The sequence below is a fragment of the Myotis myotis genome, unplaced genomic scaffold (assembly GCF_014108235.1).
Source record: "Myotis myotis isolate mMyoMyo1 unplaced genomic scaffold, mMyoMyo1.p scaffold_m19_p_2, whole genome shotgun sequence".
NCBI classification, from domain to species: domain Eukaryota; kingdom Metazoa; phylum Chordata; class Mammalia; order Chiroptera; family Vespertilionidae; genus Myotis; species Myotis myotis.
In genome coordinates this window covers 207,897,525-207,924,344 of record NW_023416324.1, presented here as the reverse complement: position 1 = coordinate 207,924,344, position 26,820 = coordinate 207,897,525, and the positions used below count along the sequence as shown (strand labels likewise).

Below are 26,820 nucleotides of genomic sequence, written 5' to 3'. Positions count from 1 at the left end.
ACCCCCCCACATGATGGCCTCAGGGTGGGCTTCTCTGGAGGGTCCCTCTCTCCCTCTGCATCAGGCCTGAGGCCGGTGCTGCAGCCCACTGGGCACTGCAGGGTGCCCGGCGAGCTCTGTCACCCTCCACCAGTCCAACTGGGCCCACCCCTCCCCCCGCCCACTCAGGGCAGAAATACCTGCTCATCAAAGAGGTGGGTGGACACCCTCCCTGACACATGACACTGCCCAGGACGCTGGGAACTTTGTGCAATGACAGCTGTGGAGGGTTGGGGTCTGTGTGATGAGCGGGGGTCTCTCAGGTCTCTCCGACACCCCCCCCCCACACACACACACACGGCACCCAATGCTTCCGTGAAACAGCCACCCAACATGGGCATCAGGCCCGGAGATGAGCGGGGTCTCTCCCTGTCACCAGCCCCACTCTCCCCTCAGGTCCTCGGGGAAAGGCCTGTCCCACAAGCCTCTGGACACCCAGCCCATGTCCTCCTTCTGCCCCCAGGGCCTTGATTCTTCTCACTTGAAATGGGACCACCCTGTCCTAGGTGCTGGGCCCCCAGCACTGGCCCCTCGTGGTGGAACTGGCCAGAGAGGAGCTACCCAGACACACCCACATGCCAGGACCGTTCTGTGTGACCTGAGAGGGCACGGTGGCCCGAGAGCCCAGGTTCCCCCTGCAATTAGACCAGCAGTGGCCGTCCACCACCAGGACACTCGAGTCGGCCACCTGCATGGTGTCAGTCTGTCCCAGATCTCGCATCTGGACAACACCCCTCTCCCCTCCTCCCCACTCCCCCTTCCCTCTCTCCTTTATAATGTTTCTTTCAGATGACGATGCTCAAAACCACAACCTCTATGTCTGATTCTGACCAGAAAATACAATTCTCATCGCCCAGCAATAGAATGAGGATAAAGTCAGACGATGCACGTGGCCCTGGGAAGGGGGCCAGAGGGACTCACTGAGTTTCTCAAGTGCAGCTGACGATGGCTGCCCTGGCCAGTGTCCCAGGAGGGAGGGCAGGGGAGGGTGCGAGGACTGAGCTTCCAGTGCCGTTTACACTCCACGAATGCAGGCAATCATCGCAGAAAAACAAGCAGCGGGCCAGCAACGCGGTGCCACGGTCACAGTCGACGTCTCCTCCTGGGCCAGTCCCACCTGCCCCATAACCAGAGGCGGGTGTCCAGAGATGTCCCAGACACCCAGGGGCGGGACTCTGCACAGGGGACCCTGCCGGTCTCAGGGGACGATCCTGAATGAGTGCTGTCCTGCGTCCTCCCCGCCCCGCTCCTGCTCCTCCCTGCAGCCCCTGATCTACTAAACAATCCCCTGTTGAGTCTGTGGGGTGTTACTGCACTTTTTCAGTAAAAAACAAACAAACATGCAATTTGGTGTGACTTTTGCAAATAAGTGTGGAGGCTGCGTTCCAGTGAAGAGCTTGGTCTCACCCACACCCTACGCGTGAGAGGCCCGTCTCCGTCGGGGCCGGCAGCAGGCTGGCCGCCAGGCACCTCCCTCTGAGCAGCAGCCTCCGCATCTCCTCCGGCGCTGGCACACGTGGGCTCCACCGGTGCCGGGAGCCGGTCCATGCTTGCTGTTTCAAGGGACCTGGCATATATGGCATACTGTTCTTAATATGTTTGCTCACCTTCTTGGTACTATGTGTTTTAACCAAGGTCTCTGAGAAAGGTTGTTTCCCCAGGTAGGGATTTTCCCCTGAAGTTAGGGAGGGAATAAAACCTCTTAACTAAGTGCCAGGCGGGTAATTAATCACTTTAACTACGAACAATCGTGCTTAAGCTACATAATCTTTACTCCCTGGAATGAAGATAAGAAACGCCCTAACCTTTGTAATAGAGATTGATAGGATTGAATCAACTGGTATAAATACAGATGCAACAAGAACAGCAAGAGACAGAACTTAGAATACAGAACTCAGAACACAGAACTAAGAGAGACGGAACCTAGGCACAGAACCTACACAGAACGTTCTCTAGAGACAGAAGAACTTCGCTGGAGAGAACATGGCAAAAGTTCCTGGACAGAAACTGGCCTCAGAACCTAGAGACAGAACCTAGCGAGAGAACATGGCAAAAGATCCTGGACTGAACCTGACTACAGAAATTGGCAAGAGAACCTGACTAGAACCTGGCAACTGAACCTGGCTGGAGAACCTAGCGAGGGAACATGGCTACAGAACCTGGCTGGAGAACCTGGAGAACCTGGCTGGAGAACCTAGCAAGACAACATGGATACAGAACCTGGCTGGAGATCCTAAGCAGAACCTCTCTGGAGATCCAGACCAGAACTTGGCTGGAGATCCTGGCTGGAGATCCTGGCTAGGCGGCTGATCAACTGAACGCTATCTCTGTGTCCTTCCTTCTTCGCCGACTCCGTCCACACCTTTGGGGACCCCTGGACCCGCTGGGGTTGGACCCCGGCACACCGGGAACCGCCTCCCCATCCTGCCTCTCTGGTGTTGGGTTTGGCTGCCTGAGCCCCCTCCTGAGGGACCTGCCTGCAGGCCTGGTGATTCCGATGCCCCTTGGGCCCGGCCCTTCCTCCTGGGCAGCCAGCCTGGCCGTAGCCCGTCCACCCAGGGTCCTTTCCACGCCTCTCAGCCCTGAACCACCGACCCACCAACCGCAGCCTCGGGCGTGACCACTGGCGGCTCCTGTCCAGTTGACTCATTGTGCCGTCGCTAACATAGGCTGGGGAACGGACCGCCCTGTCCTGGGTGCTCAGGCCAGAATGCCGGCCCCTCATGGTGGAGCTGGCCTGAGGAGGGGCTACCCGGACACAAGAACAGACAGAGGCTGTCCAAGCCAAGGGCAGGGATGGCACCCAGGACAGAGCCTGCCTTTCGGGGTCTGTGCCCGGGGGGGTTGTTGGGGGGGAGGGGGGGAGGACCAGGCTGGCATCTGCCAGCTCCCAGGTCTGCAATGACATTGCCATGGAAACCACATGTGTAACCTGTGGGAAATATCGTTTTTCTTGATGAATCATGTTCTAAGTTGGGAGGAAAATTCACTTGATAGTTGAGGCATTAAAGAGAAATAAAAAAGAGTTTCATTCAACAGAAGCTGAGAGGGTTTGTCCCCCCCAGGTCCCGACATTGCCCCAGCTGTGTTTGTCTTCCTTTTCTAGAAAATTCTGTCAGGTGGAGTCTGAGGTTTTGGAGCCTAAGGAGGACGACTCGCCTGTTCCAAGCTGCCCTGGGCAGGGCAGAGAGGTGGGCTCAGCTCAGGGAGGGTCAGCCAGGGCCAGCGGTCTGGGTCTGTCTCCACAGCCGCTCATCTGCCGTGTGGCTATGGGGACGATAACCTCGCTCAGTCTCCCCGTCTGACTGAACATGGGGTGGACATGGCCCAGGGGTCCGGCACACCCAGGTCCCGACTGGGGCCGAGGAGCCAGCAGGAGGCTGCACCACCCTCTCGTGCCGGGAGGTTTCCTTGGAGCAAAAGTAGAAGGGTGGAGGGAGGGCGGAGGGGGGAGGACGAGGATTTTTTTAAAGGAGGAAGGCCCTGCCCTCGGCTGGGGTCTGCGTGTCACAGGGGGCGCTGTTGCTCCACGGAGGGAGGACTGAGCCGGGAGGGAAGGAGGGAGGGAGGGAAGGAAGGCAGGGCGGGGAAGGAGGGGGGAAGGAGGGGCAGGGGCTCCAGGCTGGCCCAGCAGGCCCCCACCCCCACCCCACCCCCACCCCACCCCCAGGGAGCAGGCCTGGCAGCACCAGAGTCTCCTTTGTGACTTTCCTGGGGACACAGGAGGTTTCCGTCAGGATGTCTTTCCTTCCTGCGCCCACCTACCCTGACAGCAAAGCTGTGGGTCCTTCCCCCACCCCCCCAACTCCCCACCCCACCCCACCCTCAGCCCCACTGACTTTTCCAGGCACCAAGAGTGGCAGGGACATGGGAACGATGGGGAGAAAGCAGGGGCCTTTCCCAGGGGCTCGGTGAGGCTCCTGTCTGGGGGACTGACTCCAGGGTCCCAGTCTAGCCCAGGGGATGAGCAGGGGACTGGCCGGGGCTCCAGCGTGCAGATCACCTCCTGGGCACCATCGGACACACACACCACATAGAGGCTCTGTGCCGTGTGCCCCTGGGTGCCTCCGACACCGCCCCCCCCACACACACACACAGCACCCAATGCTTCCATGAAACAGCCACCCAACATGGGCGTCAGGCCCGGAGATGAGCGGGGTCTCTCCCTGTCACCAACCCCTCTCTTCCCTCAGGTCCTCGGGGAAAGGCCTGTCCCACAAGCCTCTGGACACCCAGCCCATGTCCTCCTTCTGCCCCCAGGGCCTTGATTCCTCTCACTTGAAATGAGACCGCCCTGTCCTAGGTGCTGGGGCCCCCAGCACTGGCCCCTCGTGGTGGAACTGGCCCAGAGAGGGGCTACCCAGACACAAGAACACCCAGACAGAGGCTGTCCAAGCTCACCTACCTTGCCAGGCCCTTCCCCAGTCATCAGCCAGTGTGCCACTAGCTGCTCCAGAAGGTCCTTCAAACCTGCAGTAGCCCTGCTGCTACCCCCACAAAAGATCCCTGCACCCCTCAGCCCAGTCCCTGCAGATACCCCACCCCCACCTCCAGCCCCACCCCCACCAGCTCATCTCTCACCGGCTCTCAGGAGGAGCTGGGACAGGTTTTGTGCATGAGCATTGACTACTAACTGGTCTGGATTGGGCGGGGGTGGCGGAGAGGGGGGTCCATCTTGACACTTTCAGAGGCAACCCCACCATGCGAGGACCCGGCAGCGCTCCCGCTCCCAGAGAGAGAAGGATCTGGAGAGTGAGGAGTCAAAGACAGCCCCCCTCCCCCATGTGAAACACACAGCAAGCCAGCTGTGCACATCTGGACGTAGGGTGTAGGGTGGTTTTTAGTTTCCTTTTCATATTTTCTATATTTTTCATATTTTATTTAGTGCCTACACGTCACTTTTATAATCAGGTATATAGCAGGTGACCATATGCCTGTAAACATGCTTAAACAGAAAGGCTGTAAGAGAAAGGGAAGTGTTAGCTCTGGTTGCCTCTGGGTAGTGAGACAAAATGGTGTTTTTCTATATGCGTAATCTCTCCATGATGAGCATGTATCTTTTTTGTAACAGGAAAAATAAAATTTTCTGAAGGCACCTCCAGCCCATCCAGGGCGGGTAGCCCCTGAGCGAGAGCAGCCTTCCGCTGGGCAGACCCACACGACCCTGCCCTGCCCTGGAGACGTTCAGGCCACATAGAGCTGCCCGGGGTGAGCAAGGTGGACGTTTCTTCCCATTTTATAGACAGAGTGTTCTCGCCTGCTGGGTAACAAATCTCTCAACCACGTGGCTGAGCCCAGTGCCGGTTGCCATCTCCGGAATCCTGCCTGGCCTGGCTGGGCCTCTACTGGTTTAGTGTTACACACAACACACTCTTCTCCCAAGCCTGCCGGGATCGCAGGGTTGTCGCTCTTTGCAAACCAAACAGCTCAGACTTGGAGAGGCCAAGGGAGCAGGCCACAGCCTGCACGCGGACCTGTCCCCGTGTGAACTGGGCGCCCATAAGCCGGAGGCCGCAGCACCCAGCCCCAGAGCACAGGGAGAAATGCCCTCGCACAACCCGGTGAAATCAGCGGCAGCCAGGTTACCCGCACAATTATTTATTAAAAATCCTATAAAGTAGGTGGGGGAAACGAAGAAAATATTGGAAGAAACCCTAGGACAACCACTGAGAAGTATAATTTCTGACGTTTTTCTCCAACGTTTCCTTACGACGGTTACACGACATTTGTACGTTTTTAAACTATAAACCATTTAGGCTGATTTTAGACAAGTGTCAACAGCTCCAGCTCCAGCAAAGATCTTCTGGAACCTTCTCGGAGGCAGGGGTGATCTGACCACACCTGGAACCCACCCACACAGGGTCTCGAATATATATGTTGACTTTGTTGTCTCACGGTAAACATTGAAATGCTTTTCCAAATATGCACTTGACTAAACTGAAGAAATATAGACACGAAAAATCACTCAGAAATCCGACAGAGCAAAGGATTTGAAACCAACGGCACCTCATTTGTAGGAAGAGTTAGTGTGGGGATTGATTGGTAAACGTGCAGATCGATTCCAAAAGAAGATTCTGGATTGGAAGCAACCAAAACACGTTGCAAGGAAACGCCTCTGGGGTTACGGTTCTTTGCCGGACATCTTAAACTCAGCTGCTCTCCCGGGCGCCAGAAGCACAGCCCCACGAATGCGCAATAAATACCCCCTCCTTCAGCCGAGCAGTGTCCTGGGCTCAAGGCTGCTTCAGACCAGACTTTTTCTCTCAGTGACTCACTCCTGAGCTGGAGGAGACCCCGGCCGCCCCTCCAGTCCTGGGCCCGCCCCAGCCTCCTCCTCCAGCCGCTCCTCCTCCCTCGGCCCCTCCCTCCCTCCTTCCCGGGCAGTAACTCCCTCCAGAGCAGAGACAACTTTTCTCTCTCTCTCTCTCTCTGGCTGCCTCCAGCCCACCCTGACCCCTGCCCTCGCTCGATGGTGGCACGCAGGCCGGCGACATGAGGCTGGCCCACGCTCTGCTCCCCCTGCTGCTGCAGGCCTGCTGGGCCACCGCACAGGACCTCCCGGCAGCCGAGAGGGCCATTGCCTTCCAAGGTGAGTGGACTTGCGGCCTCTCCCACCCACTGTGCTTCTGCTGCTGGTGAGGCAGGGCTGGGACCGGCTTCTCCCCTTGCCGCGAGAGCTGGAGACGGGCCGCCTCGGAGGGCTTGAAACTCCCCGCTCGGTGCCCAGGTCCCCGGGCTCCTCCACAAGGCCCCTGGGCTGTGGTCACCACGGCGGGCGGGCGAGTCCAGAGGGCTGGGTGGAGAAGGAACTTCATTTGGGTGCCAGCCCCCATCGAGTGCTGGTTTTGCTCCACCTCAGTCAGTCCCATTTGACTCCTTGCCTGGCAGTCAGTCAGGAAACACGGTTACCTGTTCCCACGCTCATGCCCTGGGACTTTTAAATTCAACTCAGCACCTAGTGAGAAAGCAGCCTTCGCTGTCCAGGGCGGGGCTCCCCGCCTCCCGGAGGCCTGGCAGGATTCTCAGGACCGAACGTGGGGGTTCTCACGGTCACCCCACCCCATCGCTGGGTGCCGGCTTTCCTGATGAGGGCCACTTGGTGCAGTGGGAGTGGCTGCCTGGGGAGGTGGCTGGTGGGGTGAGTGGGGCTGGAAGGGAAAGTGGGTACAGGTGGCCTCAGTGTGGCCTCAGGGGCATTGGGCATGAGCTGACGGTCTGCTCTCCCTGGCCCAGACTGCCCCGTGGACCTCTTCTTTGTGCTGGACACCTCCGAGAGCGTGGCCTTGCGGCTGAAGCCCTATGGGGCCCTGGTGGACAAGGTCAAGTCCTTCACCAAGCGCTTCATCGACAACCTGAAAGACAGGTAGGAGGGCACGCCTTGAGCTCTCTCCTGCATTTCTACAGCCGCTCAGAGGAAGGGCCAGTGGGCCCAGGGCACCGGCCATGCCTGCCCCTGCCCAGCAGGCAGAGCCAGCCTCAACTTCCCTACCTAAGAAGGAAAGTGCTGGTCTGGCCACTCGAGTCCCTTCCCAATGTCCACGGTGGTTCAGATGGGCCAAAGAAGGGCTTGAGGTGGACCAGGCTACTGGGAGGGCACTGGCCAGCAGGGAGGGCCAGTGCTGTGCTGTGGGGCTCCTGTCACCCCAATACATACAGGGAACTGCCTCCCAGTCCAAACTGAGCAGATTTAGGGAGTTGGCCTGCAGCCCTGACCGAGCCTGGAGGGGGCGCACCTTGCCAACCATCGGATACTAGCCGCTGCCCACATGACTGGTCAGAGAGCCTGTGTCCAGACGCCATGTCCCAGTGCACCCAGTGCCGCAGACAGAGGCCTGGGAGGCTGCCAGCTTGGTTCCTGGGCTTGGGCATGGCACACTTCATTCATTCCCTCCCTCATTCATCCGTGTGACCAATCAGCAGGAAGGTGGGGTGGGGAGAGCCTAGAGCAATGGGTGTGGCCAAGGACAGGACAGTCCACGGTGAAGGACTGAGTAGAGGGGGGAGGGGCACAGGTCAGAGCCCAACTCTTCCCCGGCCCATCTGTGCAGGGCCCCATCCTTAGACCCTCTCTGTCCCTACTGACCTACTGACCGGGCCGAACCTCCCGTACCAAAAGGGGCCGCAGGGACAGAGGGCGTGGCTGAGCGATATGATACCTGGGGCCCCGCACTTACCCCCAGGTGCTGGGCTGTGTGGACGGTGCCTGGGGAGGAACGCTGGGGCAGCCATGTGGGCCGCCATCTCCCTCCAGGTGCCTTGGCCTCCTACTCAACCTCCTGTGACTCAGTTTCCCCACCTGTGAACTGGAATAGGCTCCTCTTGTGGTTGCTACCGTTAGCATGACCACAGGGGCCTCAGTCACTCCATCTGCTTAATGGGCTGCCTGGCAGGCCACCCCCAGGCCTGGGCAGAACAAAACTGAGAACATCAGCGTCCAGGTGCACACAGCAGAGAGAGGCCCCCAGTCAGATCATGGGGACCGCTCACCAGTATCCTGCTTAGAACTGGCCTTGCCCAGTCCCCCTAACCTACACCTCTCTGCCCTCCCATTGCGGGTCTGCCCCCATCGTCCACACAGCTTCTCAGCCGAAGTCCCTGGAGATCAGGAGCCAAGGCTGCTGTAGGCTGGCTGGAGCCGGTGCCTCCTGGCCTTGCAGGCCTTCCCAGGTTTGGCCACCAGGCCAGGGAGCAGGCGTCTTAGGGCCCATGTGAAGTCCAGCCCACATCCTCTGGGGCGGAATGGGCCGGGGTGCCCTTCCATCTGCGAAAGGCAGCCACCTTGCGCTGGGTGGACAGCCCCAGGTGCCAGTGAACACGGGCGTGGCCCCGAGGCTCACGCTCACCCCTCGCGCTGCAGGTACTACCGCTGCGACCGCAACCTGGTGTGGAACGCGGGCGCGCTGCACTACAGCGACGAGGTGGAGATCATCCAGGGGCTCACGCGCATGCCCAGCGGCCGCGACGCACTCAAGGACAGAGTGGACGCGGTCAAGTACTTCGGCAAGGGCACCTACACGGACTGCGCCATCAAGAAGGGGCTGGAGGAGCTGCTGGTGGGGTGAGCACCCCCCCACCCCCGCCCAGGCCCGCACACACGTGGAACTTGGTCCCGGGCGTGACTCCTGCCTCTGGGAGCCGCCCAGGCCCCTGTCCCTGGAGGGTTCCACCTCCCTGACCCATGTATGGTCACTGCACCCAAACTCGCCAGGTGCCTGGGCTGCCCACTGGCAAACCAAGCTCTGGTGCCCAAGATCCCGCAGGACCAGTCCCAGTGGCCAAGGGGATCATGCTAGTGGCTGCTGCCCAGCCTGCCCTCATGACCACCAAGGGTCACACCGAGTCCCTTCATCCCCCCTGGAGCTGTCCACTCTCTCCTGAGCCAGTGAAAGCAGAAGGGCCTGGAATGCCCCACCACTGCCACCCTTGGGCCAAGCAGAGGTGCTGTCTGCAGTCAGGGACACAGAGAGATGTTAGGAGACAGGGACAGAGAGCCCAGCGGCGTGGCTCAGGGGTAGAGAGCCGACCTATAAACTAGGAGGTCACGGTTCAATTCCCACTCAGGGCACATGCCCTAGATGCGGGCTCGATCCCCAGCATGTGGTGTGCAGGAGGCAGGCAATCAATGATTCTCTCTCATCATTGATGTTTCTATCTCTCTCTCCCTCTCACCTTCCTCTCTGAATGAATAAAAATATATTTCACAACAACAACAAAAGATAGGGACAGAGAGGGCGACACAGAGGGAAGGGGTCCCTGTAAGAGCATCCCTTCGCTGGCTCCGCACACTACGTGGAATCTTTGCAGCGGTGAGAAGGCAGCAGCCACCATGTCCAGAGAAAGGGTTGGCTCCTGGCCGCAGCTCAGCCCGGCCACAGCCCCCGGTGCCCCCACTCACAGATGGGCATACCTGCAGCCAACCCCCTCCCCCACCCCACCCCCCCCACCCCCCCACCCCCCCACCCCACCCTGTTGCCTGTGATTGAGGCTCCAGGTCAGGACGCCTCAGGGCGGGTGAGGACCCCTGCCTTTCCCCTGGCTGTAAGTGCATTTTCCAAAATAGTCTTCGAGGGAAATGTGACCCCACAGAACTCTGTTTTCTGTTTAATGTCTGTTTTTATGATCCTACTTTATAGCAGGATCAACAAAGACAAACATTATTCAGTGTAACAGGTAACACCAGGCCTGGGTCTGGGTCTCCCTTGGGGTGTCTGCCACCCCATCACCTCCCAGCACCAGGTCTCAGCTCTCCAAAGGGGCCCTGTGCTGTCAGGGTCAGAGGTGGCTGGAGGGGGCCAGGCCGAGTCTCACGCTCCCCACCCCCTGCAGGGGCTCCCACCTGAAGGAGAACAAGTACCTCATTGTGGTGACCGACGGGCACCCCCTGGAGGGCTACAAGGAGCCATGCGGGGGCCTGGAGGATGCGGTGAACGAGGCCAAGCACCTCGGCATCAAAGTCTTCTCAGTGGCCATCACGCCCGACCACCTGGTAGGACCCCCGTCCTGAGCCTATGGCCCGGGAGGGAGCACAGGACACAGCCTGTGGGTGCAGAGACCAGGCACTGATCTGCAGCCAGGGCGTGGGGAGGAGCAGAGACGGGGAGGGGCCTGCACTCCCAGCCGTCATCGTCACCCTGGTTCCTGCCATCACCCTGGTGCCTGCTGTGCCCGCCCAGGAGCCGCGGCTGAGCATCATCGCCACAGACCACACCTACCGGCGCAACTTCACGGCGGCGGACTGGGGGCAGAGCCGCGACGCGGAGGAGGTCATCAGCCAGACCATCGACACCATCACCGACATGATTGTGAGTGGCCCTGCGCCGCCACCTCCCGGGTCCGGATGCCGGGAAATCCTGTGGCTGCAAATGGAAATTAATTTGACTTTTTCATTTCGTTTTCAGAAAAATAATGTGGAACAAGTGGTAAGAGCCTCTCCCCCCACCCCCACCCTCCCCCACTGCCCAGGGGGTCACCACTGGCCCCCACCTCCCAGCTGGGCGCCCAAGCCGAGCCCTCTGAGCCCCCGCAGGCATCGGGGGCGCGGCAGCTGCGTCTCAGCTTTCTGATGTGTCACTCTGTCCCTCCTCCGGCAGTGCTGCTCCTTCGAGTGCCAGGTGAGTGTGGGCACCCCCCCCCCCCCCCGCCCAGGCCGGGGGCCTCCTGGGAGGGTCTGTCTTGGGCTGACTGTTCTCTCTGCCGTGCAGCCCGCCAGAGGACCTCCCGGACCACGGGGTGACCCAGGGTACGAGGTGAGTGTCTGCGCCCCACCCTTGCTTATGTCCAGGAGGGAGGTGGGAGGTGCCAGGTGTGAGGGACATGGTGGCCCCCAGGCAGCCGTCCTGAGCACCCCCATGCACCTGCCACTGGGCTGGGTGTGGGGATGGTGAAAGTATCCCTCCCTGAGCGGTGCCCCAGCCATGGGAGAGAGTCCCGGCACAGGGACCCCCAGGCCGAAGGGGTGGCCAGGGCTGGCGTGGGGGCGGGGGTCTGACAGCACCCTTGCCCCCTCCTGTGGTGGAGGAGCTGGCGCTTTCTGAGTGTCGCCTGAGTGCTTGGCTCCTGGAGAAGGGCCTCGATGGGGGATGGGCACGCCCTTGGGCCCCCGCCAGGGTGGCCTGCGCAGGGAGGTGTGGAAAATCAAGATCCGTTGCTGGTATTTACAAACTGGGACGTTGGTCAGGAAAGTCCAGATTTCTGGAGTCTCCTAAAAAATGTCAGCTTCCGTGGCGTGAAGCCATGTGGCCACTGACCACGGGAGCTGAGCCGGCCTCTCCCGGGGGGGTCTTTTATAAAAATATGTTTTTATTGATTTCAGAGAGAGGAAGGGAGGGAGAGATAGAAACATCAATGATGAGAGAGAATCACTGGTCAGCTGCCTCCTGCACGCCCCCTACTGGGGATGGAGCCCGACACCCAGGCATGTGCTCTGACCTGGAATCGAACCGTGACCTCCTGGTTCATGGGTTGACGCTCAATCACTAAGCCACACCAGCCGGGCTCCCTGGGCGGGGAGGGTCTTTGTGCCCATGCGGCGGCCCGCCTGGGAGGCCAGCACAGCGGCAGGAACAGGGCATTGGATGCTAGAGAGGAAAGATTTGGGGCCTCTGTCCAGCCAGCAGCCTGGTGGGGTGTGAGGGAGGGGACACGTGGAGCTGACCTCGCATGTCCCAAGACAGGCCACAGTGTGCCTGCAGACCATGCAAGCAAGTTTTGCAGAAACACCCAGGAAACTGCCCCTAACCTTGACATGCTTTGTATTCCAGGGAGAACGAGGGAAGCCAGGTCTCCCAGGAGAGAAAGGAGAAGCCGGAGACCCCGTGAGTGCCAAACGCCTGACCCTGGGGTGGGAGCGCTGGGAGCCTGAGGCTGGGGGACCAGGCTGCAGAAACTTCCAGAAGGATGGCTGGTGTCTGAGTGTCATGGTCACGGTCCTCAGAGGACATGGCCACATGGGCAGCCAGGGCTGGGGGGTGCACTGCACAGACATCCCGTCCAGCATATCCCCCGGGCGGGGCCCCATGCCCTCAGGCCTCCCCACAGGCCCAGCCTGTGCTCCATGGGGCGGGAGGGGGGCGGGGAGGTGGCCAGCTAAGTCCCACGCCCTCTGCCTCAGCCATGGCCAGTCTCCCCACCCCCAGCTCCTCCTGGGGGCCCTTGACCTCCCCCTTCCCTCCCTGGAGCTTCCCTAAGGAGCCCCCAGGAGTGGAGGAGGGGCCTTCACAGCAGGGCTGCTCCCTCAGGTGCCAGCCAGCAGGGGGCCAGGGGCCAGCGGGCAGCAATCAGAGAGCCCAGTCTCTCCATCTGACTGGGCCTGAGTGGAGTGGGCTACAAGGAGGCTGGGCGGGGGCTGCCCCTTCCCCCTGGGGGCTGTGTGGAGTGGGCTACAAGGAGGCTGGGTGGGGGCTGCATGGAGTGGGCTATAAGGAGGCTGGGTGGGGGCTGCATGGAGTGGGCTACAAGGAGGCTGGGTGGGGGCTGCATGGAATGGGCTACAAGGAGGCTGGGTGGGGGCTGCCCCTGTCCCCCCGGGGGTGTCTAACGCGCATCCTCCTTTATGTTTCAGGGAAGGCCTGGTGACCTGGGGCCTGTTGGCTACCAGGGGATGAAGGTATGTCTCCCCTCCCGCCCCAGCGGCCTCTTCTGGGGCTGAGCCAAAGTGCATCCGAGCTCCCCCAGGGCATTGGCCGTGGGACACCAGTGACAGCCCCTTCTCCTCCTCTGTTTGCTGTGTAGGGAGAAAAGGGAAGCCGAGGGGAGAAGGTGAGTGAGGCACCACTTGGGTTGTGCAGCCCCCCTCACCTGGGCAAGGATGGCATGGCCCGTCCCCAGTGTGGGGGGTTGGCTGGTGCAACCCTCCCCGGGGATCTGGGAGGCCCACCCCCTCCTTGCTGTCCTCCTCTGCTTCTCTGGCCAATTTCTGGGGAACTTTCCCCATGACGGGGGGGACCACCGCCCTCACCCTTCCCTCCTGTCTCTACAGGGCTCCAGGGGACCCAAAGGTTACAAGGTGAGTTTGGCGGTGGGGACGTGTGTCTGCCCCGTGGCTGGGTGCTGTCTGACCTTTATCTGATCCTTTGGCCTTTGCACCTCACAGGGCGAGAAGGGCAAGCGTGGCATCGACGGTGTGGACGGCATGAAGGTAACCCCCGGGCCGGGGAAAGGGCAGGTGGCCAGGGCCACGGGTCAGGGAAGGGACGGTGGGCACAGCCAGTTATCCCTCCAGACATCAGCAGGTAGGAACCCTGGCGGGCACTTCTGGGCAGTTTGGAGGTAGTGGGGGAGGTAGGAGATGTTTCCTGCCGAGCCCGCGGTCCCAGTGGACCCCAAGCCACCTGGCCAAGCTCGGGGTGTCTTCTGGAGCGGGGCTTTCCTGGGAGGGGGAGGGGGAGCCAGAATCAAAAGACTGGACCACCAAACCTGCCTTCCTCCTTCCAGGGCGAGATGGGGTACCCTGGCCTGCCAGGCTGCAAGGGCTCACCTGGTTTCGATGTAAGTCACTTTCTCTCGCCGATACTTTAAGACTGTAAGTCTCAGGTGTGAACACTGGCTCATACCCTTCGGTCTCTAAGAAGTCACCAGAGGGCTTGGTTAAGGCCCTGGACTGACCTCTGCCGTCTTCTCACCAGGGTGTCCAAGGCCCCCCGGGGCCCAAGGGTGATGCAGGCGCATTCGGACTGAAGGGAGAAAAGGTGGGTGCCCCCCTGGGGCTGGGTCTTGGCTTCATTGGCTGCTCTGCTCAGTGGGCAGGCGGGTTATGGGTTAAACATCACAGCTCCCCTGATGGGCAGGGGAGTTTGCCCAAAGGGAGCCTCGGACCCTCCCGCCGCCATCGCCCCTGCCCTCTGCCTGGGGAGTGTCCCGCAGCCTCCGTGTCCCGGAGGCCCCCTGCTCAGGTAGAATCAGAACGTAAGAGCAGGTGCTGGCGGCCAGGGGGCAGATCGGCGAAGCTAGGATATCATGGTCGGGTTTGAGGCTGAGTTTTGTTGCTGGCGTTTCCCGGGGTTTCTCGTGGCCGCAGGAAGTGCTAGGAGCCACGGCGAAGCCCTGTGGACCCCACCCCACGCTCTACCCTCTAACCGCACGGGTTTCCGGGAATGCGTTTTCGGGTATCACCTTCCAGCTCACGGGTTACCGACGGGGCCCAGAGCTGAGATCCCAGAAACTGGGCCTCACTAATGAGAACCAGGGTTGTCCCTGTGAGGAGTGGGCCGCAGGGGAAGCGACCGGGGCGGAGGCACGGGAGGGCCGTGGGGCTGGCCGGGCAGCAGCCTGCCGTCCGGGTGAGCAGGGCTGGCACGGGGGCTCTGGTCCCCCCAGCAAGGACAGGCAGGGCTGACCCTTCTGATCTTTCCAGGGTGAGCCTGGAGCTGATGGGGAGCCTGGGAGGCCAGGGAGCACAGGGAGCCCCGGAGACGAGGTGAGCATTCACGGGGTGCCCGCCCCACCCTCCTTCCACCACAGCCAGGGGGGGCCCAGGCCCTGGGAGGGGCCGCCAGGACCGGGCCAACCACAGTCCGGGCACTGGCCAGGCCAGAGATGGACGAGTGTGCCTTGTTCTCCCCAGGGAGACCCCGGAGAGCCTGGTCCCCCAGGAGAGAAGGGCGAGGCCGGCGACGAGGTGAGCACCCACATTTGGCCTCTGCTCCCGGTTCCTGAGACTCAGGCTGAGTTCCATCTCAACTAACACTTCCGTTCATTCCTCTCCATCCCAGGGCAACACAGGACCAGACGGCCCCCCTGGAGAGAGGGTGAGTCCAGCGGGGTGGGCTCTGGGCTCGGGGCCTCATTGCTTTGTGCCAGATGTGGCTGCATCACCAGCTGGGGGCCTGCTGGAGCGTGGGGATCGGCCCTGCGCCCAGCCCTGGGGTCCCTCCCACATCGAGGAGTCTGGAGCTGCAACCTCACCTCCTTCTGCTTCTCTCCACACAGGGCGGCCCTGGGGAGAGGGGACCACGGGGCACCCCAGGCGTGCGGGGCCCGAGAGGAGACCCGGTGAGTCACCGTGCATTAATCCGGGACCCCACTTTGCTGGGGGGACAGACTGAGGTCAGGCTGTCAGAATCACAGGACACATCCCCTCAGCCCCTAGATTTCTGTTTCAGCTCCTGCTCTCGGCCCCACCCAGACCTCAGGGAGCCAGGCCTGGGAGGAGGCCAGCAGGGCCAAGGGCAAGGTCTCTGCCCTCAGCCCCCAGGACCAGCTCCTACGGAAACGACCACCTAACATCACAGGAGACACAGTGGTTTGCTCCCTGAGGTTCTGTCGGGGACGTAGGGGTCTGTGATGCTCCACAGCAGCACGCTCTGCGTTCCCAGCTCCGTGCCTCCCCCTCGGGCTGCCTCTGTCACTATTCCAGCTGCACCACTTTCCATGTGACATGGTTTCCTTAGCCCCGAGCCTGCCCCACTCACCAGGGCTTTTCTGCATCCCTGCGGCCCTCCCACAACAACTCCCTCAACAGTTCTGCAGACACAGCCTGCGTTCTTCTTAGGAACAACTTTTCTTTGTTAAAACTTCAAGAGCAGGAACAGTGGGCAGCCAAGTGGCGGACAAGCCTGTGGCTGAGGCTGCTGGTGGCCCCGTGGTTGAGTGGCATGGTTTTGCCGGGCCGAGAGGGCGGGCACCAGGCAGCCCCTGCCTGGTTTGTGGGGGGCAGCCCCACCCCACATCCGGAGTTAAGGGAAAGGGTGCTGAGCTCCCAGCCTCAGATGTGGGCTGGGCCGTCTGCCACCGCAGACCTGGCGGTGCTGCGACTCCTCCCCGTGTGAGGCTGAGGGGCAGGTGCGTGTTCAGGTGCCCAGTGGGGAGAGTGAGTTTCCTGTGAGGCCCCAGGCAGGGCTCGGGGAGGGACATCAAAGCAGGGGAACTTGGCTTTGACCCCCTTCCAAGCCTACCCCCTTGAGACCAGGAAATGGGACCGAATCCAGGCCAGGCCTCCAGGAAGCACCCCTGGTGGACAGGGTCAGAGCAGCTGGGATGGGGCCCCGCTGCCAGGACCCCGCTAGCGAGCAGCGTAGGGACGGCCTTGGACCTCAGGAGGAGCTGCGGGCCCCCTGGCTGGGCCTCCTGGAACCACACCAGTCACTGCACAGCTGAGCACGTGGCCACATCGTGGTAAAAACGTGGCAAAGCGTGAGAAGGATGCGGCCCCCCAGGCCTCGCCCTTCCCGGCCTCCGTCTCATCGCCTTATTCCTCCCCAGGGAGAAGCTGGACCCCCGGGTGACCAGGGACGAGAAGGCCCTGTCGGTGTCTCCGGAGACCCGGTAGGAAACCCGGCTGTGTGAGCGGGTGTCCGTGTGTGAGGAAACTGGGGGAGGTCTCTCTCCCAGGGCATGACCTGGGAGACCTGGGATATGGGGGTCTGGAGCCACTGCAGGAGGCTGGGGGCAGCTGGAGCAGCAGAATGGGGATTGGTGAGGGCGGGCCCAGCCCCTGTGGCCCCAGATGCCCAGCACTCACAGAGGGACCCCTTTGCCATCTGGTGGGCATTTGGCAGGACACAGAGCTGAGTGAGCAGACTCCCACTTCGCCCCCAAGCTCTGCCCTCAGAGTGGGTGGGGAGGAGCACCCTGGCTTGGATGGTGCTAGAGGAGGGATGTGGGGGTGGATGCCGGTAATCACATGGAAGGGGGTGGCAGGGCTGGCAGCAGAGGGAGCCCGGGGCCCTGGGCACAACCCCTGCCCTTGCCTGGCAGGGCTGGGTCACTGGGGACGGAGCCCTGGATGGAGGTGCCCCACATTAGAGCCCCCGGATACACAAGTGGCGGGGGGGGCGGGGGGACACACTCACTCAGCTTTTGGAGCCCAGGTGTGAGACCCAAAAGCTGAGCATCAGTTTGGGCATGTAGGGCATAGAAGGTTCCAGAATTCCTGGGTGCAGCCTTCCATGGCCATGCTGGGGGAGGGGAGGAGCCTTCCTTACCTGAGGAAGTAGAGGCTGGCCTGCCCTTGGGCTGGGCTGGAGAGGAGTCGGGAAGGGGTGCAGACCTGCCCTGCGCCTCTCGCTTGCCCATGTATAAACTCACGAAGTGGCCCGTCTCTCCTTCATGAACACATGCGATGTCCCCAGTATTTCCTTTACAGGAAAATACTGTAATAAATATCCACACCCGTCTGTCGCACTGTCAGCTCCTCTGGCTCTCCATCTGTCTGTTTGCCCATTCATCCATCTATCCATGGTCTATCTTCTTTGACATTTATCTAAGACATATCATCCATCCATTATCTATTACCTATCTACTCATTCACCCAGCCAGCCACCCATCTACCTATCTATCCACTATCTGTTTGTCCATCTCTGTCCATTATCTATCATCTATCACCTATTCATCATCAATTTATCATCTGTCTATGCCTATAATTTATCCCTCCATCCATCCATCTCTCCATCCACTCATCCATCCATCCATTCATCCATCTTTTATCCATTGTGAAATACATCCAAGGCTGTACCAGAATGTAAATTCTTAGGAGCAGAATGTCTTGGCCAAATTGTGTGTGTGTGTGTGTGTGTGTGTGTGTGTGTGAGAGAGAGAGAGAGAGAGAGAGAGAGAGAGAGAGAGAGAGAGAGAGAGAAGCCAAATACTCCTACCTGTCTGTCTGTCTAGGCCAGCCGTGGGCAAACTATGGCCCACGGGCTGGATCCGGCCCGTTTGAAATAAATAAAACTAAAAAAAAAAAAAAAAAGACCGTACCCTTTTATGTAATGATGTTTACTTTGAATTTATATTGGTTCACACAAACACTCCATCCATGCTTTTGTTCTGGCCCTCCGGTCCAGTTTAAGAACCCATTGTGGCCCTCGAGTCAACAAGTTTGCCCACCCCTGGTCTAGCCCCAGCTTACACTCCCCTCGGGAGTGTACAATAGAAACTGTACCCACAGCTTTGCCAGCATGGGTCTCAGACTCTGAATGTGCATTTTAGCTCCTCAGCTGAAAACCGTGTCCTCTCTGTGGGGAAAGCTGAGCCTGGTCCCGGGGTCACCGAACCTGGTAGTTCACCAGGCTGTTCCTTTCCCGCTGGGGCCTGTGTCGCACGTCGCTGTGATGAGCCTGCGGGCGCTTTGCAGCTCTGTGGTGTTGTGCTGTTCAGGATGTCCTGCCTTTTACAGGATTCCAAATACGCCCACTCCTCTTACCGTATTTTCTGCGTATATCTTTGATTCCTTTGGAGCACAGAGGAGTTAGCCAGAGTAGGTTTAGGACTGTGAGTACACGAAACACAGAATTTACTCTTGCACTATTAGTTATTATTGCACTATCTGTATCACAACTGTAGACCTACTCTTGCCCACCCGTGGATATTGTATGGTTAGAAGCAAGCCCGTTGTCACAACACAGCTTCTCGCATCACAATGCACTTTCATCCTCTATTCCATCCCTTGTCCATGTGTCTTTCTGGAACTGCTGTGTCATGCCCCTGGCCTTCCTATTTCTGCTGACGCAGCCCAATGTGCCTCCACGCACCGGGGCCAGGACCTCGGGCCGCAGCTGGACGTGTGCGTAGCTGTGGCGAGGGCAGCAGTATGCCCACTGCCTCCTGGCTGCCATGGTTGAGGGAGCAGGCTGGGTCATGGGGGGCTGCAAGGACCTTGTCTGAGAAGGACCTCTTCTGGACACACCCACCTGACAACAGGGCCTCAGTGCAGGGTCTCGGCGGGGCGCACGGGGTGGGGGCAGCAGCTCCGTGAACAACGTGCCCTTGTCCTCCTTCCTCCGGCCTGGCCAGGGCTGTCTGTGAAGTGCTCAGGGGACCCGACCTTGGGCCCAGAAGGGCAGGTGATGCGCCTCCAGGGAGGGCTGGTGTGGCAGAGAGAGGGTCCAGTGGGCATGTCCATCTCTCCGCAGGGTGACGCGGGTCCCGTCGGACCTAAAGGGTACCGAGGAGACGAGGGGCCCCCAGGGCTCGAGGTGAGTAGCCTTGGCCCCAGGAGGGGCCAGCCCTGACCCCAGACCGCCTCCCCTCCACCGGCGCTTCCTTGGGAGAGCCCCCTGCACCATTAGCGCATATAAATGTGTCATTTCACTTTAGTACTTGTGACTTTTAGAACATTTGGAAAATGCATAAAAAATAAAAAAGGGAATTGAAATTTAAAATAGTACCAACCATGATAGACCAGCAACACTGAATAAATACAATAGTACCACCCCGAGATGAGTAACATGAGCATTTTAGCTAATCTCTTTCCAATTTCTTTTTCTTTCTTGGCCTGTTATGCCTTACAGACTTCACAGGGTCTGTTTTTATTAATTTTTATTGTCAGCATTTCCCTAAAACCCTAACAATTTTTCAAAACCCTGTTGACACATGGAGCCACACGTATGTTTGGATCCTTTTGTTTTTCCGAATGCCCTTGTTGGGCTCATGGGCTGTTCCGGCTTCCTCGCGGGTCCCTGTCCATTTTCCGTCAGGTCCCAGGGGCCCCTGGGTGGGTCACAGGCGGGAGCTTGGACTCCGAGCCCCAGGACCATAGGTTTAGAATCCTTCTTTTAATCACGGCCCAGCTGCTGTTTTATTATTTTTAATATATTGTTTATTGTTGACAGTATTATAGATGTCTCCCATTTCCACCCTCTTTCCCCGCCTCTGCCCAGACCCTACCCACCCCACTCCCAGGTCTTCCCCACCCTGTTGTCTGTGTCCATGGCTGTGCCTATGTCTGCTGTTTTAGTTGATTCTCCCTCTCGTTTTCCTCTGGAGGACCTCGTGCCCCAGACCTGCCTCGCTCCTCCTCAGGTGCCACTTACTCCTGCCAAACCTACTCCTCTCCTCCTTAGGGTCCCAGAGGTGCCCCAGGGCCTGCAGGACCCCCCGGAGACCCCGGACTGATGGGCGAAAGAGTGAGTGATGGGCCCGAGGGCACAGAGTCCTGGAGGGGCTGACACCTGGTTGGTTGCCTGAGACTTGGGAAGCCCTGGGTTCGAGCCCCAGGCTCATAAGGTCTAAATGGAGGTCCTGGTCTGGTAACTGGGCGGGGCATCCTCCGGAGGTGACTGTCCCCTCAGTCACCGCGGTCACTGCTGGACGCTTTGCCCACCGCCTGCTCCTGGGACTGGGGGAGGTGGGCCTGGGACCCCCAGGGCAGTCCAGGCAGGGAGGCGCCTTCCTGGCTGATGAGGGACTCAAAAGCGCCACCCCTGTGCCCACGCTGTGCCCATGCTGCGTGGCTCCCACAGTGACAGGACTGGTCTCTCCCCCAGGGTGAAGATGGCCCCCCCGGAAATGGCACTGAAGGCTTCCCCGGCTTCCCTGTGAGTGCCCCCACCCCCACCCCACCCCTTGGCCAGCGGGACTACTTGGGCCTGCGGGTTGTACCCAGGGATTGGTAGCTGGGATTGTCCATGGGGCCCATGTCAGAGCCGGCGTGACTGTCCTCCTTCCCCTGCAGGGCTATCCGGGCAGCAGGGGCCCTCCCGGGATAAACGTGAGTACAAGCCCATCCCCAGGCTACTGGCATGTGCACACACATGTACACACACACACGTGTGCATACAGACGAACCTGTACACATGTACAGACACTCTCACGTGGACACACACATATGTGGGGCAGACAATATCCCCTTTGTCTTTTTCCTTTTGGAACTTATTCCTAAAAATGAAATGAAGTTCATATAAACTGCCTTAGTGAGGCTGATTTAAAATAGAAGTTGGTGAAGAAAAGGAACAGCCAGGACGCCTCTGGTAGACGAGTTGCCTTGCCATCCAAGGAGCTCGGCTGGACGCCCATGGGAGATGGGGGCCAGTTGCTGCCTCCCCGAGACCCTGTGCTGGGTCCCAGCCAGCACATATGCCTGCTCAGGGACTCTGCACCCCACTGACCGTGTGTTCCTGGTCACCTGCAGGGCACTAAAGGCTACCCCGGCCTCAAGGGGGACGAGGGAGAAGCTGGAGACCCCGGAGAGGACGTGAGTGCAGCCCCTCCCCCGCCCACACATTGTGAAATCCCGAGGGAGCACTCTGGGGGGATGGTGGCTGCGTCTGTGACACAAGGTCTTTTCTTCCAGAACAACGACGTTTCACCCCGAGGTGCCAAAGGCGCAAAGGGGTACCGGGGCCCCGAAGGCCCCCAGGTGAGTGGAGGTGTGGCTGGGACAGGTGTGGCGGTGGGGGGCGAACGCACCTGCAACTCTGAGGCTGCGGTGGGTAGACAGGGGTCTGGGGAGAGGAGGTGGGAATTTGGGGAGCAGGTCTCGGGAAGTTGGGACTGGACAGGTGGGATCAGAGAGAACAGACGATTCTGAGGGGCACGTTGGGGGTGCTGAATGGGGAGAGAAAAGGGGGCCGGTCACCAGGTGACAGAGACAGAAGCACAGCAAAGCCCAGGGCAGGGCCCAGGTGAGGTCTGGCACCCAGGCCTGGGGCCCCTGCCCACGGAGGAGGTGCCGTTGGACTGGACGGGCAGTGAGCATGGACGGGCTGCACACAGGGTCATGGCCGCACACCCACTGGCGCCCAGAAGAGACTGTGCTGAGTGGTCGCATAATAGACGGTTCTCCCCAGCCCTTCATGTGCAGAAGCCGCCGCTGTCCCTGGTGTCCAGGGGGCTCCTGATGGGAGGCGGGGTCCCGAGGGCCGGGGGGCTGGCTAACAGCTCCTGTCAGACCTGCAGTTCAGGAACCTGGCGAGTGGGGGCCCAGGGCAGACCCTGCAGCCCTCCTCCCATCTTCTCCCTGACAGGGACCCCCAGGACACACGGGACCACCAGGACCGGATGTAAGTGGGTGTCTATGCACATCCTCAGGGGCCAACCACTCGGGACCCCCGGGGGTGGAAACCCTTGGCAGCAACAGGGGGACGTGCGATGGCCACTGGAGGGACATGTGACAGCCACAGGGGACATGGCGGGTCCAGGGGAACACGGCCACGGGGGGCACATAATGGCCACGTGTCAGTGGTCCCCTCAGGTGCCTGCGCCGGGGAGCAGGGGCCTAGGTCAGAGCAGGGCACACCCTGGACAGTCAGAGCCCCTGCCCACCCCAGCCTGGCTGAGGTCCCCGGGAAGGTGACCCAGAGGGCCGGCCTCACCCAGCGCCCGGGGCAGCCCTGGCTGGATGGCCGGCCAGTCGGCCCATCATGCAAGTGTCTCCTCCTCCCCAGGAATGCGAGATTTTGGACATCATCATGAAAATGTGCTGTGAGTGCCTCCACTTTGAATAACTATTGGGAAGAGCAGGGGGGCGGGGGCAGGGTAGGTGTGGGTCCCACCTGCGAGAATGTCCCTGGGGCTGGGCCACTCTCACCCCCACTGCTGGCCTCCTTCCTCTCCCACTGAGAAGCACCTGGTGAGGGAGGCCCAGGAGGTGGGGAGCGAGTGGGGGTTCACATAAGACTCAGGGTCTTGCATCACCTAATCTCCTCTTTCTCCTCTTCCCCAGCTTGCTGTGGTGAGTGTCACTCTCTAATTCGTGTGGCCTTAGCTCTGGTAGACGGCCCCTGTGGGTGGTGCGGAGCCCCCCATACCCCCTTTGTGTGGCATAGAGCAGCAGCTGCCCCCCTCCCCCGCCCCCTGCAGAGTGCAAGTGCGGCCCCATCGACATCCTGTTCGTGCTGGACAGCTCCGAGAGCATCGGGCTGCAGAACTTCGAGATCGCCAAGGACTTCATCGTCAAGGTCATCGACCGCCTGAGCCGGGACGAGCTGGTCAAGGTGTGTCCCTCCCTGGCCTCCACGCGCTGGGGAAGGTGGTTCCCAGGCGGCAGGAGTCTTTCCTGACACCGAGCTGGAGGGGGGCAGGTCCCGGGGGCTCTGGGAGACAGGACAACACACCAGCATGTGAGAGCCACGGCGAGGCCTGGCCTGGGGCAGACGGAGGGGGAGGGGCAGCCAGGCCACGCCTGACCTCGGTGCCTGTCCCCCTGCAGTTCGAGCCCGGACAGTCGCATGCGGGCGTGGTGCAGTACAGCCACAACCAGATGCAGGAGCACGTGGACCTGAGGAACCCCAACATCAGGAACGCCCAGGAGCTCAAGGCGTGAGTGCAATGCGGCCGTGTGTGCAGTTCCAAGAGCCCACCCAGCCTCTGCTCACCCCTGATCCTGGTGCTGAACCAGCCCCTGCAGCAGGCCCAGGCTCACCCCCAACCCCAGTGCTGACCCAGCCCCTGCAGCAGGCCCAGGTTCACCCCTGACCCCGGTGCTGCCCCAGCCCCTGCAGCAGGCCCAGGCTGACCCCTGACCCCGATGCTGCCCCAGCCCCTGCAACAGGCCCAGGCTGACACCCAACCCCAGTGCTGACCCTGTACCTGGCCCAAGCCCTGGTCCAGCCCTGGCTCCGGTGCCGACCCAGCCCCTGCAGCAGGCCCAGGTTCACCCCTGGCCCCGGTGCTGACCCAGCCCCTGCAACAGGCCCAGGCTAACCCCCGACCCCAGTGCTGACCCTGTACCTGGTCCGAGCCCTGGTCCAGCCCTGGCCCCGGTGCTGACTGTGCTGTGGCCCTACAGAGCCATCAAGAAGCTGCAGTGGATGGCGGGCGGCACGTTCACAGGCGAGGCCCTGCAGTACACCCGGGACCGGCTCCTGCCACCCACTCAGAACAACCGGATCGCCCTGGTCATCACAGACGGCCGCTCGGACACCCAGAGGGACACCACACCCCTCAGCGTGCTCTGCGGCCCTGACATTCAGGTGGGGCCACGTCCACGCCGCACACAGCCACCTTCGCACCCTGCAGTGTGGGCCCTCTCCCCCCTGGGGCCGGCTGACGCGGTCCCTCCCACAGGTGGTCTCCGTGGGCATCAAGGACGTGTTCGGCTTCGTCGCGGGCTCTGACCAGCTCAACGTGATTTCCTGCCAAGGCCTGGCCTCCCAGGGCCGGCCGGGGCTCTCGCTGGTCAAAGAGAACTACGCCGAGCTGCTGGAGGACGCCTTCCTGAAGAACGTCACCACCCAGATCTGCATAGGTGGGCGCGGGCGGGGGCGGGGCCAGCGGGCACAGGGCCCCACCCAGCTGGGCTGGAAGGGCACCACAGAGCTGTCGCAGCCAGAGCTGCCTGGGTCAGACTCGGGCCCTCTCCCCACACAGTGGGCTTGTGACCCGCATGCCTGGGGCTAGTGTGGCACAGGGGCAGCACATCGTGGGGTGTCTGCCCTGCAGACCTCTCTGAGCCTCGGTTTCCCCATTCTCTGAGGGTCAGGACTCTGCCTCACCCCTCCCTGGCCTGGTGTGAGGACCATGACATAATGTCTGGGACCATCCATCCCCTCAAAGATCTGCCCTTGAATAAGGCGACACCCCTTCCTGGTGGGGTGGAGGGGCCGGGTGGGGTGCTGGCGAGGCATTCAGGGGCGCCGCCTGTTTGCATGGCCACACCGTGCCGTCCACGGAGAGCACTGGTGTCATCTTGGGGGGAGGGGAGGGAGGGGGTTACAGACGGACCAGTGGTCCCTGCGATCGCTGGGTTCAGGCGGCGTGGGGTTTTTCTCTTACAGACAAGAAATGTCCCGATTACACCTGCCCGAGTGAGTACCTGGGGTGTGGGCAGGGCGTTGGGGGGCGGGGGCGCCCGGTGGGGAGGGTCTGGAGATTACGACAGTCTGGTGGGCTCTGGCCAGTCCCCCCCACCACCCCCCCGGCCATGTTGAGGCCCTGCTGTGCTAACGACCCCTCACCCCTACCCGCCCGCAGTCACGTTCTCCTCCCCGGCCGACATCACCATCCTGCTGGACGGCTCGGCCAGCGTGGGCAGCCACAACTTCGAGACCACCAAGCGCTTCGCCAAGCGGCTGGCCGAGCGCTTCCTGACGGCGGGCCAGGAGGCCGCGGCCCCGGACGTGCGCGTGGCCGTGGTGCAGTACAGCGGCACCGGGCAGCAGCAGCCGGAGCGCGCGGCCCTGCGGTTCCTGCAGAACTACACCGTGCTGGCCAGCACCGTGGACGCCATGGACTTCTTCAACGACGCCACCGACGTCAACGACGCCCTCCGCTATGTGACCCGCTTCTACCGCGAGGCCTCGCCCGGCGCCGCCAAGAAGCGGCTGCTGCTCTTCTCCGACGGCAACTCGCAGGGCGCCACGGCGGCCGCCATCGAGAAGGCCGTGCAGGAGGCGCAGCGGGCGGGCATCGAGGTCTTCGTGGTGGTGGTGGGCCAGCAGGTGAACGAGCCGCACGTGCGCGTCCTGGTCACCGGCAAGACGGCCGAGTACGACGTGGCCTTCGGCGAGCGCCACCTGTTCCGCGTGCCCAGCTACCAGGCCCTGCTGCGGGGCGTCTTCTACCAGACGGTGTCCCGGAAGGTGGCCCAGGGCTAGCCGGCCTCCCCAAACTGAAGCGAAGTGAAATGCGCCGGAGATCTTCCCGACTGACCCGATTCGCGAGGTTTTTTAAAGGAAAGGCTTGAAAAGCTGCCGTGCGAGCGGTGTCTGCGCCCCGGCCCGGGGTCCTGCCACCTCCCCCACACACACCTGAACCCGAGTTAACATCCCGGACCTCCCGCAGGCTCCTGCCCCAGCCCGTCAGGACCCCCGAGACCTCATCGCTCTGGGGTTCAGTTGCCCGCTGCCCCCCACTCCCCTCAGTAACCCTACAGATGCCTCCACGTAACATCTCATTGGCACTGAAGTCAAAGCCCACTGCTAGTTCTCGGGAGATGACGGGCTGCGTTCCGCCTGGGCTGCCGGGGCGGAGAGGGTTTCTTAAGCCCGCCCCCGGAGGCTCGCGTCACTCATCACGAAGGAACGCTGCCCAGCATCTCCAGGGAGCAGCATTCAGCATTCAGTAGTGTCTCCTTGACCCCGTGTCCTGCAAACCCCAAGAACAAGGTGCTATCCTATCAACCCCCCACCCATTCCCAGCGAGGCCTGGCAGCCGGGCCACCGGTGACCTGCCGAAGGGTTGTGCCCACGCTCTCTCCTCGGGAGCGAGTGGCTCTGCATCTTACTGAAGACCCTCTTTATCTGTTCGTTTCATTTTTTACTCCTTCCTGTGTTTTTCTCAACTGTGTCCCTCTCAGCAAAGTTTCCAAATAAAAGTTTCACTCTTCTCTTTCCGGTTGTCTTTCCGAGGAGTTAAAATCCCCACGGTGTTTGCACGTGGTGCCAACAGGAGGATGTGGAGGTTAGGGCATCTGGTGGGATGCCCACCTCCGACTCAGTGCCAGCCAGGAGAGTGGCTGCCTTGGCCAGACACCATCCACCCACCCCTCTTCCGGGCCCAGGGCGCAACCTCAGTGGCACGAAGACCATCTATAGTTGGGGAGCACCTGGGAGGGACCCCGACATCGTGGGCTGCAGAATCACAAGGGGGTTCGGCTTCAGGGGGCTGGGAGAGCTGGCCACCAAGAAG

General features: G+C 61.1%; 1 protein-coding gene across 1 annotated transcript; it reads left to right on the top strand.

Moving 5' to 3' along the window:
• The first annotated feature begins 6,403 nt into the window (after positions 1 to 6,403).
• COL6A1 (collagen type VI alpha 1 chain) lies at positions 6,404 to 26,523 on the top strand. Its single transcript, XM_036350915.1, has 35 exons — positions 6,404 to 6,628; positions 7,273 to 7,402; positions 8,897 to 9,097; positions 10,366 to 10,525; positions 10,713 to 10,841; positions 10,938 to 10,958; positions 11,130 to 11,150; positions 11,241 to 11,285; positions 12,300 to 12,353; positions 13,100 to 13,144; positions 13,270 to 13,296; positions 13,517 to 13,543; positions 13,631 to 13,675; positions 13,972 to 14,025; positions 14,163 to 14,225; positions 14,891 to 14,953; positions 15,101 to 15,154; positions 15,249 to 15,284; positions 15,466 to 15,528; positions 16,738 to 16,800; positions 19,386 to 19,448; positions 20,316 to 20,378; positions 20,739 to 20,789; positions 20,927 to 20,962; positions 21,383 to 21,445; positions 21,545 to 21,610; positions 22,218 to 22,253; positions 22,638 to 22,674; positions 22,916 to 22,924; positions 23,053 to 23,186; positions 23,402 to 23,511; positions 23,981 to 24,164; positions 24,259 to 24,439; positions 24,969 to 24,998; positions 25,165 to 26,523. The coding sequence occupies exons 1-35, from the start codon at positions 6,532 to 6,534 to the stop codon at positions 25,785 to 25,787; spliced, it is 3,084 nt and encodes a 1,027-aa protein (XP_036206808.1). The 5' UTR covers positions 6,404 to 6,531; the 3' UTR covers positions 25,788 to 26,523.
• Positions 26,524 to 26,820: the final 297 nt, after the last annotated feature.